This window comes from Hippoglossus stenolepis, chromosome 4, assembly GCF_022539355.2.
Source record: "Hippoglossus stenolepis isolate QCI-W04-F060 chromosome 4, HSTE1.2, whole genome shotgun sequence".
NCBI lineage: Eukaryota > Metazoa > Chordata > Actinopteri > Pleuronectiformes > Pleuronectidae > Hippoglossus > Hippoglossus stenolepis.
Window position 1 is genome coordinate 9,322,789 of NC_061486.1, and position 17,596 is coordinate 9,340,384.

Genomic DNA, 17,596 nt, shown 5'->3' on the forward strand with positions numbered 1-17,596 from the left:
CGAAATAATGGGCACAAAACGTCAGGATTAATTACATAACATTTATGTGGATTTGTATCTGGATGACACATTTTGTCAGTTTTTATGAGAGTGTTTCATGATGAGCAGCTGGAGCAGGGAGAAACTGGCCCTGGTGCTGAAAAAGCCCCTTTGTACTGGTCACCAGGGGGTAGAGGAGCCTCCTAATGTGTTGATTTGACAGGACTCAGCCCCTCAGTCCTTATAGCACATAGGTACACGCTGTTTTGGCACATCCTTGAAAATCCTGCCTCTTCTGCAGTGTTCTGGGAAACCTAACCATCCCTGAGATGTTTATGGCTTTTGTCACTGCAGCAGCTTGGTGAGAAGATGCCCGAGAGACTGACAGAGCGAATAGCATTGCCACAGCTCAGTAACAGAGGTGGACTGGATTGTCGTTGGCATCAGCAGGAATGGGAGATTGTTGATCCCAGGCAGGACATGTTGAGCACCACACAATCTGACAGAGCTTTGGGTCGAGCTTTGATGGCAAAATTGAAGCCCTGGCTGTCCCTGGGCTATTACAGCGACCCCCTTTGCTCTGTGCCGCACGCTGTCAAAAAACACGGTGCATCCCTGGCACTTGAAAAGCAGGATGTGTCAAGCTGTCAGTCTTCACCCCTGCAGCGCCCGGGTTTGTGTGTTTCTCTCTCTGGGAGCGTTTGGGTGCAAAGAGGAGGGCCCCAGAAAGCCTCATTGGAGGCTATAGGGGGGGCTATACGTCTTTATTCATTTTGTCAACACTTGCGATCGGACAGGTTGCATGGCACCAGGAGCACTCACTGAGAGAGAAAGAGAGGGGAAATGTTGGAGAGAGTGAGGTGAGGAGGAGCATGCATGGCTGCTAATCTCCTCCACATGGAGGGAATGGCTTTTCCATGTAAAATGCATTTTTCCACATGTCTCTCCTGTATTGATGATGGTGAATCTCAGTACGCTCTCTCTGTCTCATAACCCCCGTCTCTGCCTCCTCCTTACTGTTGCTCTAGGGCAGAGAATCAGTGAACAGACAACAGGGGAGAGAACACATACTTATCCGCTCAGCTGTTTTTTTCTATACTATTTCTTCTACATTATTTTCAATCCTTAACCTCGCTTGTCCTCTTGAGTGTCTGAAGAAAAATCTGTGTCTAATCTAGTATTGTGCCCACTTGCTCCGGAGGCACCACCATTTGCATTTACATAGAATTTCACCTATGACAAATTACTGTATGTGCTTGCGTGTTGACTCAGCTGCCAGTACATCACATTAGTTCTTGCGTTAAGCATGAAGATGAGAGTTTTAACATCAGCTTATAAAACCTTTCGGGATTCTTTAGGCTGCCGTTGTTGCAAAGCTGCTGCTGGGTAGAGTGCAAGTGTATTTAGCACAATGTTTACCTGCACCTATGCAAATTATCCATAACTCTTTCAGGAAAAGTGGGTTGCACTTTTTCTGGAGTTTTCCCGACAGAACACAGAGGAGTAGCGCCATGGGTACAGCATCCAGAAGGTATGACATGACGTATGAATAAGGCTTCGGAAATCACATTTTTATGTTCACAGCATAAAATGCTTTTAAATCCCGTGTTTTTAAGTCGACATCTTCTCTGGCATCTTCCCTGTGTTCTCTTTTTCCTTATTTTTGCATCTATTGCGTGTTTGAAACTGATTTTTGCAGACATTTTCCTGCTGTATTCTCACATGGGTTCACTCGGATATTTACGGATATTTTACCAGGGACGTGGCAGGAAAAGTTCTGAAAAATTTATTCTGCATCTGATTTGGACATTTGTGTTCTCACATGCAGCCTCTCCTGAACATTTTCAAGAAAATGTCCAGAGTTCAGTGCATGTCTGAAAGCAGCTTTATTGACATCGATGAAGTCTTCCATGTCTTGAAATCAAGCGTTGAGCTGGCAAGCGCAGTTTACGGCTTCCCTCTCACATTTCCTGTGAAGCAGCTGAGATCAGACAGTTTGCGTGGCAGTCTGGTTCTGTTGCCAAAGATACTGTATCTCAATCTACTCACAGCCATCCAGCCCTGGGAGGAAGAAAGAAGAAGCTTGAACATTGCAGGAGCAGTCGACATCAACCAATACAGAAATGTACACATACGCCCACACACACACACACACACGCACATGCACACGCACACGCTCTGGCGACAGTTGCCCCCTTTGATGTTGGAGCTGAACTCCCACACTCGGGGAGCCCCCTGTAGCATCGTCGCTGAATGCATTATAATGCTGCCGTTGTCGTGTGCTTATTTCTATTCCGGGGCCGCTCTACACTCTGCATCCCTGGGGGACCTGAGAACCCATTTGTAGCACTGGTGACTCGAGTGCTGCCTTGAGCGCTCTTAATTAGTCTTAGTGAGATAAGAGTGTGTTTTGTCCCTCTTTTCGCTCATCGTTTCCCAGTGTTTCCCCGACCTTTTATGTCGCTAATAAGTCGGTATACCAAAATATATTTTGACTTCTTCCGCAGGTTTTTGTGTAATTAGTTTACTCTAAAAGGTGTTTCTATTTGAATTCAATCCCCTTTGGTGCCAATTGTGAAGACTCCTGTAGACGGTAGAAGCGTTGGAGCTGTGAGGAAATACCAACAAAGATAAATGAACACTTTCCTGATCATGGGATTGTTGTTGTTTTGCTAATGTCAGTGTCATCAAGTTATTGCCATTATATCAGACGATAGCCATTTTACAGAAAACCTTATAAAATGATGGAAAACCCCCTTACAAAAATTTTTTACTGGTCAATTGGGTCTACCATAAAAAATTGGAAATTCCAAAGGTGGAAAAAAAAGGTGGAAATCCCGAATCTCTTTGCTGGTTGTGTGGTTCAGTTCAAAGATTTCTAATTATAGTTCATAGTTCTGACAATTTTCTCCCCTGAACTAAGCTAAGCTAAGCTAACGGTGCTGTAAGTGAATGCGTCACCATTCAACGGCACTTTAGTACGTGCTGCTGTAAGTGAACATATCACAAGTCGCACTGCACGATATTCAGCATAGATTCAGACTGTCCTCAGTTCAGTGGTATATTGCTCATCTAAGCTGCTACTTTCAGTTCAGTGCAAATATCTATACAAGGTTCTTAAGGTTCATGGCTCAGCAGTCTATTATTTATGGTTCTCAGTTACCAGTGAGAAGCTCCACTGCTAAAAGCGACTGATCAGTTCACCTTAAAAATTCTTACATAAACCAAACACCCCCCCCCCCCCGTAGAATTACCTATTTTTACTTTTTCCTTAAAATCCTACTCTTGTGGCAAATAACAACTATTGTCCGTCAGAAGTTTGCTGATGTAGCGTGAGGTTGATGATCCTTTATCAAACCTTTATCCCAGAGGAGGCATGGTTTCTTTTTTTGAATCAGTCATTTTAAACACTGATAAACAATGTTGTCCATTGAAACAGTCTCCGTGCAACAGTAATAAATCCATCTGCCAGCAGCTCTTAAGCTCGACAGGTTTTGATGATACAGGAGATATTTTGCATGTATGCGTTGTTGCACTGGGGCTGTGGGCTCCTTCCATTGTGCGTCTGCAGGTTATCTCTGCTCTCATGCAGGTTTCCTTTGTGTTTCTAACCGATAACCCACATCAGGCAGATTAGAGACCGCAGCTGTCCCACAGGTATGAATGTGAGGTCTATCTGTGTTAGTCCTGACTCACAATGGATCCAGGCTGTTTACCTGCTGCCCACCTAATGCATGCTGGGAAAGGCTCCAAGCCTCAGTGAAAAATTAATAAATGTAATTTTGTGTTATTTGTTCATTGCAGTCGTCACTTTGTCAGCTTCACAGCGGTTGAGCAGGTGATGGGGTTTTGACTTTGTCCAGGCTCAGGATTATGACTGTCACCAGATATACTGACGACATTCGCCCCCCCTCGGTGCAGCCTGATTTCCCCACTCATTTATCCAGAAACCATCACTGGTCACAGAGCTGTGCGCCTGATTAATTTAATTTAATAAGCTGTTGAGTGTCCTGAGATGAACAGTCAGACAGGGTGGAGAATGAATGACATAAATCAAAATCCAAGAATATATTTAAGAAGATACAAAGGGATAACAGGGTTCTACCATCATTGATTTACACTTTTCCTTGATGGTGTGTTCAGGTGCTCGGGATTGAAAAAGTTTTTTGTCTGGCAGAAATGTCTGGGTCATTGTTCCTGAAATGGATGTTTAGACAATGTGACATGCGGAAATTATTTTCTTATGCTGACACTTAGATCTCGTGAACACAAACTATGGAGTCTAGTGAGGTGGGATAGCAATTCGACAATGGACTGATATTTCAGGACCTAAAATGAGGATGGAAAGAAGAGAAAACACTGCTCCATGGTCTGAATGACATCCATCCATCCATCCACTATGGGTTTTCCATCAAAGTAAATCTTTTGTCCCAATTGGACTCAGTCAACTCGAAGCTGTGAGACAGTCTGGTCTCCGGAGGATTTGCGTCAGCATCTTCTCCCGCCCTTAACATTGCATCGTTAGCCATTTTGAGCGGCGGCACATACTGCTACCCAGCCACCGGCATAGGTAGCTCATTAACTTTGTTTCTGGTGTGCAATGAATCCAGGGACAGGTTGACCTGAGAATGATCAATGCATTGGATCCTTCGATGCTCAGGAATGGAAGGAAGCAAGTTCTCTGCCTTATCTGAAGGGGCCTTTTAAATAGGACAGCCTAGTTGAAATGCAATTGGTCTTCAAATACAGCCTCCGAATGATGGGAGCCCTCAATTAGGACACCGCTGTAGTCTTCCTTTTATGCTTTTGTGATTCCCTTAAAGAATGTGGGCTTCCTGATAAGGTTTTCAGGACATGAAAGTTGAACGTGGGTAAAGAGGAGTTCACCCTGCCTGGAAAAGCCTCGTGTGAAATAGAAAATCCTTTAGTACAAGATGGACAGATGTGCTGTTGGTGACTCTTCCTGAAGCACACACACACACACACACACAGACACACCCAATCCATTAAACGTTACTTTGGGTAGTGCATTATCATGAATGTTATGTCATCATTCTTATCCCCACATCCCACTGGCTGATCCTGGGACCCCAGCTGATGCAGAGGCACACATCTGCTACACCCTCTTAGCCTGCTCTTCTTAATCACTCCATAAGCTACACCACAAACAATGCTGTAGCAGTTTGGTGCTGAATCTACATCTATGCATCAGGGTAGCATGTTGGCCGCACAGACAGACACAGCTGAGAGACCTGCAAACATCAGAGAGAGGTAGACGGGAAGAGCGGGTGGTGGGGGTGCAGAACAGCTGACCAGGAGCAAGGGGGAAACATGTGAGATTTTAGAGAGAGAGAAAACTGTCAGATGAAGGTGCTGCCACAGATCAGAGCACAGCAGAGAGGATGGTTCGCTTGTTGTTTGGAGTGTGGAAGCTCACAGTCTGACGCAAATCCGGAGAGTCCGACAAGTCTGATCTGAGGAAAACCCAACGCGTTTTTTCAGCGCTTGGAGCTACAGAATGTGCTGCATACTGGGACTGAGCTGAGGTGGACTTGTTTTTTTTCGTGTAGAAAATGGAGGAAATATGTTCTTCACTCTTTGGTCCAGCTGCTTTATCTGCTCACAAAGTACGAACCACCTTTATTGCTGGTCCAGCTGAGAAATACACCGTGTTGACTGTAGCGACTCTGCTGGCGCGTAATGTCTTTCACATTGGTGGCACCGTGGCCGTGCCACAAAAATGCAGACTTACACAAATTGGTAAGTCAGAGTCTTTGTGTGTGTGTGAATGAGTCTATAAAGTGTCTCACAGAAGGAAACATGTAACTGTAACATGTATCTATCACGTATAAGTGCTTTTTTTTTGTGATCTGTTTTGCTAAAGTTGGCAAATTCTCTGCAAAAAACTCTTCCTAAATATATTTTAACAATTTGTCTTCCATTGATCAAACGTGTGCATGAGGAAGAACATATTGCATATTGAACATATCTCCTGCTGCTGCTATTTATAGCAGTGGAAAAGAGCAGAAGCTCATGTTTATGTATCAGAATATCCCCAGGCTGATCGAATTGCTCACTTTCTGTGACCATAACTTTGAACCTGCAGAAAGCTTGTCTTAATGAGCTGATGCTTATTACATGCAAGAGAAGATTTGTCTTGTTTGTGTGTTGATTTCTGAGCGCCTTCCCACTTGTCGTAACCATAATCATGTGTAAATGTCATTCATTTTGTCCTGTGGACACTCAGTGAACCACAGCCGAATCACATTTTCATTAAACTTCAGCACACAAAACAAACCTGCGGGTCACGAGGGCTAAACAGGGGAAACAGAGCATTATGTGAAAAAATTAGGGCGCCTCTCCTCCGTTCAGTTTTATTTTGGTTTGATTCCTGCCCCTGTTGTGTTTCATCAACAGTGGAACTGGCTGGGATAGTTCAGGTGCTGGTGCCTTATGTCACATGAATAGTGCATGAAGGATCAGGCAGATGCCGCTGAATATGAATTTATGTAGTATTGAATAGATTAAGATAAGTCTTTGGACTGTGGTCTATTCCAGTCATCACCGCCTGACCGAATCTCACCAGAGATCTCACACAGAGCTCTCACTTAGCTCTCACTAATTAAATCCTCATAGAAATGAGGCAACAGGGACGGCCAAGGGGAATCTCATGTCATATTGAGATTTAAAATGACAGTTAAAATTGAAAATGATAAACTGCCAACGATGATAATGTGATGCCAGGTGCTTTGTGTTGTGTGTTTGCAGTCCTGACCTAATCCGTATTGTCTGGATCTAAGTGAGGTCGGGCTTTGTTCATCAGGTTATCACAGAGGCCTTTCTTTCACCAGCCCCATTAAAATATGTTTGAATTAGAGCCGCTGTGGCTAGACAAAGCTTTGATCTGCTCTCTCTGCTCTGGGCCGACAGAGGTGATGAGTTTTTACTCGTGCACACTCGTGTATGCACACAAGCACAAATGCTGCCAAGTAAACGCACACACAGACGTCAAATGGGAGTCCGATGTAAAAAAAAAAAAATGATGCTTCACATATTTCTTTTTATTCTCGCAGCTAGCTGAAAATCACATCTTTTTACACTTGGGTGGACTCGTCTGTGGGCGTCTTTGCAAGGAGAAATCGCAGGTGCACAGATGCCACGGCCACAGACAGCAAAGCACGAAGATTGGTACCTGGGGATAACTGGCATATAAATGTCAGGTTAGCACTGAAAAGAATTGTTAAAAAAAACTGTAAATTTTCATTCTCGTGCTCAGACGGTCTGAGCAGTAATGCTTGAGGGAGAATGGGACAAGATACAGGAGCTGAGATGTGAAGGGCGCTTCCACCATCACCGGTCCTCTGAGAGACACTCATATTAGTTTTCATCTTTGATTACGAGGCAGCTCCACTCTAGGTGGCAGATATTCACCCTCCTTCCTCTTCTCTTGGGGTCGTCTGCTTTGTAATCTTCCGTTTAACTAGGAGAGAGGTTTGACTCTTAATGGTCCTTATCATGCTGATGGAGAGTAAATCGTCTGGAGAACGCCTGCAGATATGTCAAGGAGTAATAGGGATAGACAGTAGGGTTGCGTACTGAACTCTTTTAAGGGTACCAAACGAATTACGTCGGTACAACCTTGCACTGATTCGTGTTAAATTGATTGTTAAGAGAGAAAGTTAAATCATAAATGATAAACGGCGCAGCCATCTTGGATTTTGAAGTCGGGTAGGTGAGGTTCCTCCGACTTTCCGAGTTGAAATTCCATCTCATAGTTGCATTACAGTTGCAACTTGGGGCAATGGGGGAGAATAGTGATAATACTTAGATCAACGGCTTTACCGACATTGACTTCAGGTAATTAATTAGCCAGTTGGAAAAGTTATGGCTTCACTGTTGGTTAGCTTATACTTTGTTAGCATTTTTACTAGCATGAGTGGAGCAACTAGCTGCATCAAAGTTCTTTTACAACTTCTTCTTCCCTCGGTTAACTAGCAGATCGCAAACAACTTTAATGTACATACTGTATCTATTTTTTCAATACGCATTTTACTGTGCAACGTGAAATGAGATTTTCTGGTATTACAGAGAGAGCAAAGTACCGAAAAAACGTACCATTGGGTATCGATGCCCTATTCCAGGTACTTGTACTGCGGTTGAATTGAAATGTAAACTGTACTTAACTCTAATAGACAGGGAAATGCAAGGAGAAGCATGTGTGTGAGCTTATTTTTAGTTGCGTTTCGACATGAAGAAACCGAGACACTGAAACCTGTACATGTCAGTTCTCCTCAGAGAGCTGCCTGGTGTTCGATGTCGAGCTGGATAAAAAAAGAGACAGACTTCTTCCGTATTCCCTTTTATCTTTTTCTTGTGAAATGTGTGACTGACTGAAAAAACACACTTTTACATACTTATACTCAAAGGGAATAGTTGGGAGAATGGGCATGCATGGAAAACTAACATTGATTCACTTTGAGCCTGATTTATGATCTTACATATCAGAGCTCGACTGTCATTAGATGTTTTTCTCGCCTAAATCATGGATTTTGTAGGGAGGGATCGAAGACCCAGAAGAACATGCCTGTTCAGCAGAGCAGAGGCTGTGGGTTTGATCAATACTAAAGCAAACCCATATTTGACAGTTACCCCTACTGAATCCCATCGTTAAAGGGATAGTTGAGTGAAAAATCTAAATTCACTCATCATCTACTCACCACTATGCCGATGGAGGGGTGGGTGAAGAGTTTGAGTCCACAAAACACTTCTGGAGTCTCAGGGCCAAACTTTGTTGCAGCCGAATCAGATACATTTGATGTCACCGGCGACTTATACTTCAGACGTAATAAAACAACAGAAAAAACACAAGATGCCTCCATAGTGCTTTCGTGGTGTCATCCAAGTGTCTGCAAGCCCCGACATTTATACTCGACTTGAAACGGCGTCATGTATTTAGTCTAAATGTCCTCTGATATCTTCCTACGAGGTGCGTTCATGGACCCTCGGACACACCAACGTGTGGCTCGACCGCTAGCTTATATGAATATGAACGTCTGGGCTTGCGTACACTTGGATGACATGATTTTCATTGACCTATCAATTTAATGACTGAATGAATTCCAGAAGTGGCTTTGTGAGATGAATAATGTAACACAACCCATTTTCCCATTTCTCATTAATTATTTTCCCCTCCCAGTCTCTCTGTGTCTTCAGTGTCACATATTATACACTATAAAGTACCAGCTTATTCATTAGAGCACATATGAGTTTGTATTAATCTCTACAATGTGCTACATATTCAAAACACTTCAAATAACTCAATATAGAATATAGATGTAGCATTTAATCTTTATTAGTGTTGTAGTTCCTCTGGGTATAAGACTTGAGTCTAATCTGTTCTATGGTTTATTAGATAATAAACTGGTAGGAAACCGTAGTGCCACACAGGAAACTTAAGTGTTTTGTTTGTGTATATATGTGTGTCTATGTAGGTACAATAATATAATGTATTAATTTACCATTTTCTTCCTGATTCATCTTCATATACAATAACCTGAGAAAACCCCTGTGTCTTTTGTTTAAATTCATCAAGTAACACGGTCCTTTGCAAATTTTGATCGTCTTCTCAGGATGACGCTGTTCTGACAGGTCATCACAATCAATATTTAGATATTGATAGTGGATCAAATAATGATGACTAATCTCCAGCTCCATGGATCCTTTTAGTCATTTATTTAAACTCATTGTTTTGATTTCATGGCTGCAATTTATCAGGTTTCTTTCACTGCTCTTATCGACGTAAAGTCCAGCCACAAAAGGCAGCTGTTGGCAGCTGGTGCACCTACAGCTCCAAGATGGCAGACAGACAAAGTTGGTGAATATCTGGCGAACGTGGGTCATTTAGCAGTTACAGAACCAGATATTTCCCTCAGAGGATGATGGGGGAACAGAACCTAAAAAGGGTGAATACTGGACTTGAATTCATCAGGTGGACAGAAACACAATGATAGTCCCTCCGAGGCGATTTAAAAATAAATAAATGAATACTTTGTGCCTCTCATGTCAGATGGTCACATTTGTAATCCTTTGTACTTTACATAACTTCAAGCGTAGAAGCTGTGCTATGCTATAAAAGATGACCTTTGCATTCCATTAAAACGAACCTAGCCAACCGTCCATCCATTATCTACACCGCTTATCTTTGAGGGTCACGGGTAAGAGGCAGGGTGCATCCCGGACAGGTTGCAGGGCCGATAGAGACAAATAACCATCAACCATTCACATTAACAATTTAGAGTCCCCAGTTAACCTCAGCTGCATGTCCTGCACAATGTTACAGTGTCAGCTCTCAGCAAGATGGTTCCTGGTTTACAGTACCAGTTTGGCTTGGGTCTGTCTGTGTGGAATTGCATGTTTTCCCCGAGTTGGCATGGGTTTTCACTGGAGACTCAAAATTCTTGACCATAGGTTGCTTGTCTCTATATGCTGGCCATGTGAATCGCCATGGCAACCTGTCCAGGGTGTACCCCGCCTTTTGCTCAGTGTTGGCTTGGATTGGCTCCAGCCTCCCACCGACCCTCAAAGGATAAGCATTATAGATAATGGATGGATGGATGTCTTTGGACTGTGGGAGGAAGATGGAAAAAGCTCATGCAGACACATGGAGAACATACAACACACCCTATAAGAACCTTCTTGTTGTGGGGCAAAGTGCCAACCGCTGGACCACCATGCCACCAAACTAACTTAGAAACTAAAGTAGTCTAATCTTACCAGACTGTATTTGTCATTCACTTTTATCCCAGACTTGCTGGAAACAACAATTTGCACAACCTTTGAACAGACTTTAGTTTTTTACCTGGACCATGAGCGGATGTGTCTCTGGTGGAGACCTCACTAAACCAACAGTGAAATGTGTTAGAAGGGAATATCCCATAGGAATCAGAACCCAAGTTCACTGCTTTAGTCGTTTGGCTGCTCGTTTCTCTCCCCACATACTCCATTGTGTTGTCAACCCAGCAGGCTGTGGGACCATTACTGCATTCATGATTTGTCATGCACCTTGGGAGACTGCAGGGCTCAGATTCATGTGCTCAAGCCTGTGTGTGTGTGTGTGTGTGTGTGTGTGTGTGTGTGTGTGTGTGTGTGTGTGTGTGTGTGTGTGTGTGTGTCTGTGTGTGTGTCTGTGTGTGTAATACAGTCCCTGGAGTGAGCATCTTCGACTTGAGAAATATCGAAAATTAAATTTGTGTCATTGCTTAGCTTGTCCCCAGGACAGAGAGCCTGTTAACAAGTGCTCTATACTCAGCACGTGTTCTGTTAAGTACTTAAACATGGGTTTTGAATGCAGGAGAGATTTGACTTTATTTGACTTTGAAGATAATCACCCTGTCATCACAGAATATAATTTATTTTTCATTTTGTGTGCGAATGCCTGCATCTTGTGCGCACTTCTCTGCATCCTTGTAAGGTTAGAAAGGTTTTGTCATTTTCCAAGGTTACAGTTTGAAGATGTAAAATGTGAAGACCTTGAATCTGTCCATCCTTGTTTTTTAACAGGGTCTTCAATTTGTCCAAATCTACTAAGAGGTTCAAAACCTTCTCTTTACAGTTATTGAGGCCACAGAGGTTCTGCTGTAGAAATGCTTTTATACCTTTACCTTGATTGGTGCCTCATTGCCTTTTTATTGTGAAAGTCTACAGAGACTTTCTCGGATTTTGTTGATTAAATGTTATTGTTTGTTAGTTTTTTCTTAAACTTTGTCCAATCAGTTCAATTTGCCATTGGTGGACTCCGACTGTAAACAGGCTTATGTATCTGGTTGTAGTGTCCACACTTGGTTTATTTCCAAGGACCCTAAGAAGTGCAATGTTTTGGATGACTAGGTCTTGAGACCCTAACCCCACCATTTTTTTTTTTTAAGTCTCAAACTTTCAGTACAGATTATTGTAGCTCCACGAATTTTCGTACGTGCATGTGTCTCTTAGAGATTTGGTCCATTTGAAGACAGTCTGTCCTTTGGTCTGGAAAACTCAGCTCCAGCCTTTTATGGTGACAAACATTTGACAACTGAAGCTCCTTCAAGTATATTCCTCAACTCTCAGAATCTCCAGTAAAGCAGCTCTGTACTGAGGCACTTTCTCACGTCACATTAACCTTCAGTACATTGAATCTTGTGTGGCGGCTTCTCCACTGTTACCGAGGAGTATTTTATCACGCCAAAATGATTGATAACAATTTGTTTTATTAGCCTGTGAATATGAGAATATTATTTTACAATGCAACCTTGTGTGTTTCTCTTTGAGACAGAAGTGATTTTGCTCTCTACTTCTACTTCACAATCTTTACATTTACAAAGAGACATAAATTCCACTCTCTTAACAAGACATCGGGGGGAGAATAGCTTCAAATATTAAAACATTGTTCTGTGGCCACACATCTAAATACATCATAGCCGTGGGTGCACCGAAGGGATTTTATTAACTGCATATTACCTTTTCATTATCACAGTTGTGTTTTTTTTAAGATAGGTTATGGGCTATATGTGCATACTGGGACATGTAAAAATAGACATATTGCATGAAAGCTTATGCTCAGCCACACACACACACACACACACACACACACACACACACACACACACACACTCAGGCAGGCATGCACACACTCCACTAATGAGGATGGAAATCTCACTGTCTGTATCCCTGCCACCAGCTGTCGTGAAAAGTAAAAAGTTTGAAGTTTTGTCTTTTATGCTTTTCTGATGCTGGACAGTAGCAGGCAGCCAAGCAATCAAACACACAGTCACTTCTCAGCATCATCGCAGTCCCTCTGTTCTTATCTTCACTCCACTGTTATTATCCCTCTCCACCCATTCTAATGCTCAATTCAAGTGTCTTTAACTGAACCTTCAACTCCAGATGACTGCCAGAGATGGAGTTTTCTCTTCCCGGTATATGGTGCACATACATATTGTATACTGCGGTGCAACGTATTGCGGAGACAGACAGGGAACTGTCATCAGCTTGTGCTCAGTGTGAGAATGTTACAGTGAACACGCAACCAGCATGCGGGTGTGTCGTGACTCGTGTTGGAGCTGATGGCGCAGAGACTTTCAGAAATGCATCACTATGTAAAACTAATATAACACAATAGGAGCTGGTACCAGCACCACGCTACCCGACATTAAATTTGGTTCGATGCAGCCTGTTCAAAAAGAGACATATTGTGCTCATATTTGTATATCATAATTTTTATTTGGGTTATTACCTGAAAATGTTCGGAAAATACACATTGCTGCAGCTCCTCTTTTCAGCCTCTTTCTGAATCACTTGGTTTGAGCTCCTGTCTCTTTAAGTCCCCCCCGATAAAATGCAGTCTCTGACAATCGCTGTTGTGATTGGTCAACCGCTTCCAGTGTATGTGAGAAATATCGGTCTCTGCTATCGATTTACCCGACTAGACTAGCCCCATGCGCGCATTATGCAAATGTGGTCCATCTTGACATCACATGACATCACGATTCTGCAGAAGTATCAGCCGGAGTGAGCAGCTCCCTTCGTGGCTGATGGTGGCCTTTTTACTTTGCAGACCTTTTCCATACAAAAAACTTTATCAGGCACTTCAGAAAGAAAGAAACACTCTTATAAGTCACCCAAACTTCTCTAACTGTTCTAACTAAAGATAAAATAGTTCCAATGTATGCTGTAGTGAGGTCTGTTAACGATCCAGTGATGCAGGGATTAAAGAAACGTTTTTTTTACGTAGAATTTTTAAAACAGATATCAATTCTATTTTTGTTGTTATGTTGGAGAACCTTGTTGCAAGTTTATAATCTTTCGGTATGTTCTGTTGAAGCAGCCCTCGCTAAGTTTCCACCTGCCTCAGCAGCATGATGCAGAAATGTTCTTCCCTCAGGCCCTGTCGGCCTCCTGTGAAACTCCGAACAGAGAGTCACACATTAGCTACGTCTCTGTGAGATCCCTCTCTTCCTTCTCTCAGCTGCTTCCAGGAGCAGGTCAGCGGACGACAGAGAAGCAGCCCTGTGTGTTCACACAGTGGCGTCTCTGTTGCAGCTTGGACTCTGACCCACATCAGCCGCTGCCTGCTCCGCTAACTGAGCAACTCCGTGACACTTTGCCGTACCTCTTCCTGAGAGAGGACGAACAAAGTCAGACACCTGTTCCCTTTGTTTCTTAATATAGTGCTCCTCTGACCCCAGTGTTTGTGTTTTCGTCTGCAGTGGAGCGATGCATGAGTGTGATGCAGTCCGGGACACAGATGGTGAAGCTGAAGGCAGGATCGAAAGGGCTGGTGAGACTCTTCTACCTGGATGAGCATCGGTCCTGCATCCGCTGGAAGCCCTCACGCAAGAGTGAGAAGGCCAAGAGTGAGTAAATACACTCACGCACACACATGCAAACACTACACAGAAGTGTGACTCCTATTTCTAGTTAGTGATGCACATATAAATACACTGTATATATTGTTTTACAATTCATTTCAGGTTTTGTCTTATAACTGCAAAAATCCAGTACAATGCAATACTTAAATTTTCTTGTTAAAATGATAAGATGTGACTTGCAGCAGTGACTGATATTTATTTATTAATGAGGAGACCTCCATAGCCTGCAGTGAAACTGGGACATGAACACATACACTACATTGTTTTTAAGATTTTAAAATCGTGCTTTTTTATGCCTCCTCTGTGCCGGTGTAAGCCAGGAGGCATGTTTTCAGGTTGTCTGTCCGTCTGTGCCCTTGTGAACATGATGTCTCAAGAATGCCTAGAGGGACTTTCTTGAAATTTTGGTACAAATGCTCAGTTGGACTCAAAGATAAACAGATATGATTTTCGTGGTCAAAGGTCAAGGTTGCTGTGACCTCAAAATCCCCCTTTTTAACTTGTAAACAGGTTATCTTAAAAAAAAAGAGAATCCTTTCGAGTTCACTGATCAGATTTGGGAGGTCAAAGGTCATGGTGGCCTGATACGCGTGGTTTTGACCTCTGGAGCATGATATCTCAAGTCTGCCTTTATAGAATTTCTTCTAATTTCGTCAATTGGACTACCTTACAGAGGTATACTTGTATTTGTTTGTATCATTGAAGTCTATATGGGATTTCTTACCAATAAGAACCATTTCACTTCTTAAGACAGAGATTGTTAATGCGGCCCTCACGTGTATTTCATTTTTAGGCATTTTAACAAATTCCCTCTTCCTCTCTTCATCAGTCACCATCGATTCGCTGTACAAAGTGACAGAGGGTGGTCAATCAGACATCTTCCATCGGCATGCGGACAGCAGCTTTGACCCGGCCTGCTGCTTCACAGTGTACCATGGCAACCACATGGAGTCCCTCGACTTGGTGACGTCCAATGCAGAAGAAGCCAGAACCTGGATAACGGGCCTCGGCTACCTGATGGCTGGGATCAGCGATGAGGACTCGCTGGCCAAACGGCAGCGGACACACAACCAATATCCTTTTAGGGAAAGAGAAACATACACATCACTGTTAACATGTGTCCAGGAAGGAAAACAAGTTTGTGCTTATGCAATTTTTACTGAGAGATTCTTTTATAAACATTTTCCAAAGAAAGATTTCCTCCTCCTCGCAACGCTGCTCCTGAAATATTTGTTTTTATTTGTCTGGAGTCAGAGGTGTTTGTGCATTCATAGTGCATTCAATGATTTGTGATGAGTCATAAGAAGAACAGTGCTCATAGAATAAAGCCACATATCCTAATATACCCAGTTTTCCTTAACGTGTGAGTCTGTGACATGGATGAAGCAGACATTTGAGGAGGCGGACAAAAACGGAGACGGCCTCCTGAACATCGAGGAGATCTACCAACTTCTGCACAAGCTGAATGTCAATCTTCCTCGCAGGAAGGTCAAGCAGATGTTTCAGGTCAGTCTGAAGATAATAGTGTGGTACCCATACGTACGTGTGTATCTAACATGTAGTATATGCTCTTACACTCGTTTTGGAGGCCTCATTATATGAAAATCAGGAAGGTAGAAACATTTAAATATCAAACCACCTAAATCAAAAAGGAGGTTTGAGTCCATTTGAACACAGAAAGTTCCTCACGTATAAATATTTTAAAATCGCAGAAGTCACATTGCCGTTTCATTTTTTACTTTTATGTGCATTTACGTAATTCGGATAAATGTGTGAGAAATATTTCATATGTTCAGAAGCGAAAGAAACACTTTTAGAGGAAAAGTATGAAGTAGATTCAGGACGGGGCTTCTTCAATTTTTTAAAACAGAAGTCACATCGAGTAATGTCAGAAATCCACTCTTTGGCTTTTTAAAATTGAGTTATGGTGTTCAGGGACACTGAAGTGCAGTGTCAGAGACCAAAATACATTTCATAATGCACATTGTTACAGAGTTTGAAAAACTGATTTATTTGGGAAGGTACTTATTCCAACAGACAGTGTTTTTATTTGTGTTTCAATTCATGTGTTAAATTGGACTCGGGGAAGTCTGCCAAGTTTGCAGATGTTGAGAGAACGTCCAGAAGCAGATGTGTGTGGGTTTAACAAACTGGCAGAAAAATGTAGATTTATGAATAGAACACACACACACACACACACACACACACACACACACACACACACACACACACACACACACACACACACACACACACACACACACACACACACGTCAGCACCATTAGAGCAGCCAGGCAGCAGACACAACCAAAGGGATTAAGTTTAAGGCAACAAAAACAAGGCAGAGAAAACAATGACAAAGTGTTGTATATACACTGGGGACTATGAGCAGTGGCCAGCAGGTGTGTGCACAGGCGACAGTAGGGGTCAACTAGTGGACAGGTGAGGAATAGCATGCATGAAATGACGGGAGAGGTCATTGGTGTTTCATGAACAGAGGAGCTGTTGTTTTATTTTATAGACGATGAAACGTTTGAAACTGAGATAAAATAGGTTGGATTATCAACATCGCAGAAATGGGTAACTACCAGGGGTCCCAATGTCCCCATGTTTACAGGGTGTCACTAGTTTTTAGGTTATTTTTTGTGACAAAATGTAAACCTCGATTATATCTTTTATTTTTGTGATATTGCATGTTTATAGGAGAGGAAGAAATGAAGACTCATATATTTGCCCTTTGGCAGTTTCACTGGGCCATGATGACATTAGAAAATTATGATAATGAGGATTATGAATAATGATAATTAACACACTTAACCAGTGAACCAATTTCTCTTGAGCTCTACAATCTAAAGTACTGTATTTCTCTCCAACATTAAACATTTGTGACTAAAAAATCAACTAACAAAGCTTTTGTTTCCAAAGTTAACTTTGGAAACAAAAGCACATTTAGTTATTATTTATGAAGAATTTAACTCATAAATATGCAGCCGCTTCATCAGGACTTTTTGGGGTCAGAGTTTGGCAACGTAAGAAAAACACAAACATCATCACATTTTGATTCAAATATTGCAAAATTCAGATTAGTGCAAGAAAGTATGTGAGGTTGCAAATCTCAATGCCCAATTTAAATCAGTGAAAAGAGCAGAAAAACTAAATGACAGAAATCCCTCATGTGAAATAATTAAACATTTTAATTTAGGATACTTAA

The 17,596-nt window shown here is 42.3% G+C and overlaps 1 protein-coding gene across 5 annotated transcripts in view; it reads left to right on the plus strand.

Moving 5' to 3' along the window:
* The window catches only part of plch1 (phospholipase C, eta 1), a 60,542-nt gene that overhangs the window by 12,211 nt on the left and 30,735 nt on the right, over positions 1-17,596 (plus strand). For 2 of the 5 annotated variants that reach the window (XM_035154543.2, XM_035154544.2), the window contains exons 1-4: positions 5,158-5,739; positions 14,223-14,369; positions 15,214-15,457; positions 15,761-15,890. In XM_035154543.2, coding sequence (XP_035010434.2) covers positions 5,553-5,739; positions 14,223-14,369; positions 15,214-15,457; positions 15,761-15,890 — 708 coding nt within the window. In that variant the 5' untranslated portion in view covers positions 5,158-5,552. Of the gene's footprint in view, positions 1-5,146; positions 5,740-14,222; positions 14,370-15,213; positions 15,458-15,760; positions 15,891-17,596 lie in introns of those variants that run through there. The other 3 variants (XM_035154545.2, XM_035154547.2, XM_035154548.2) reach the window with 2 other exon arrangements.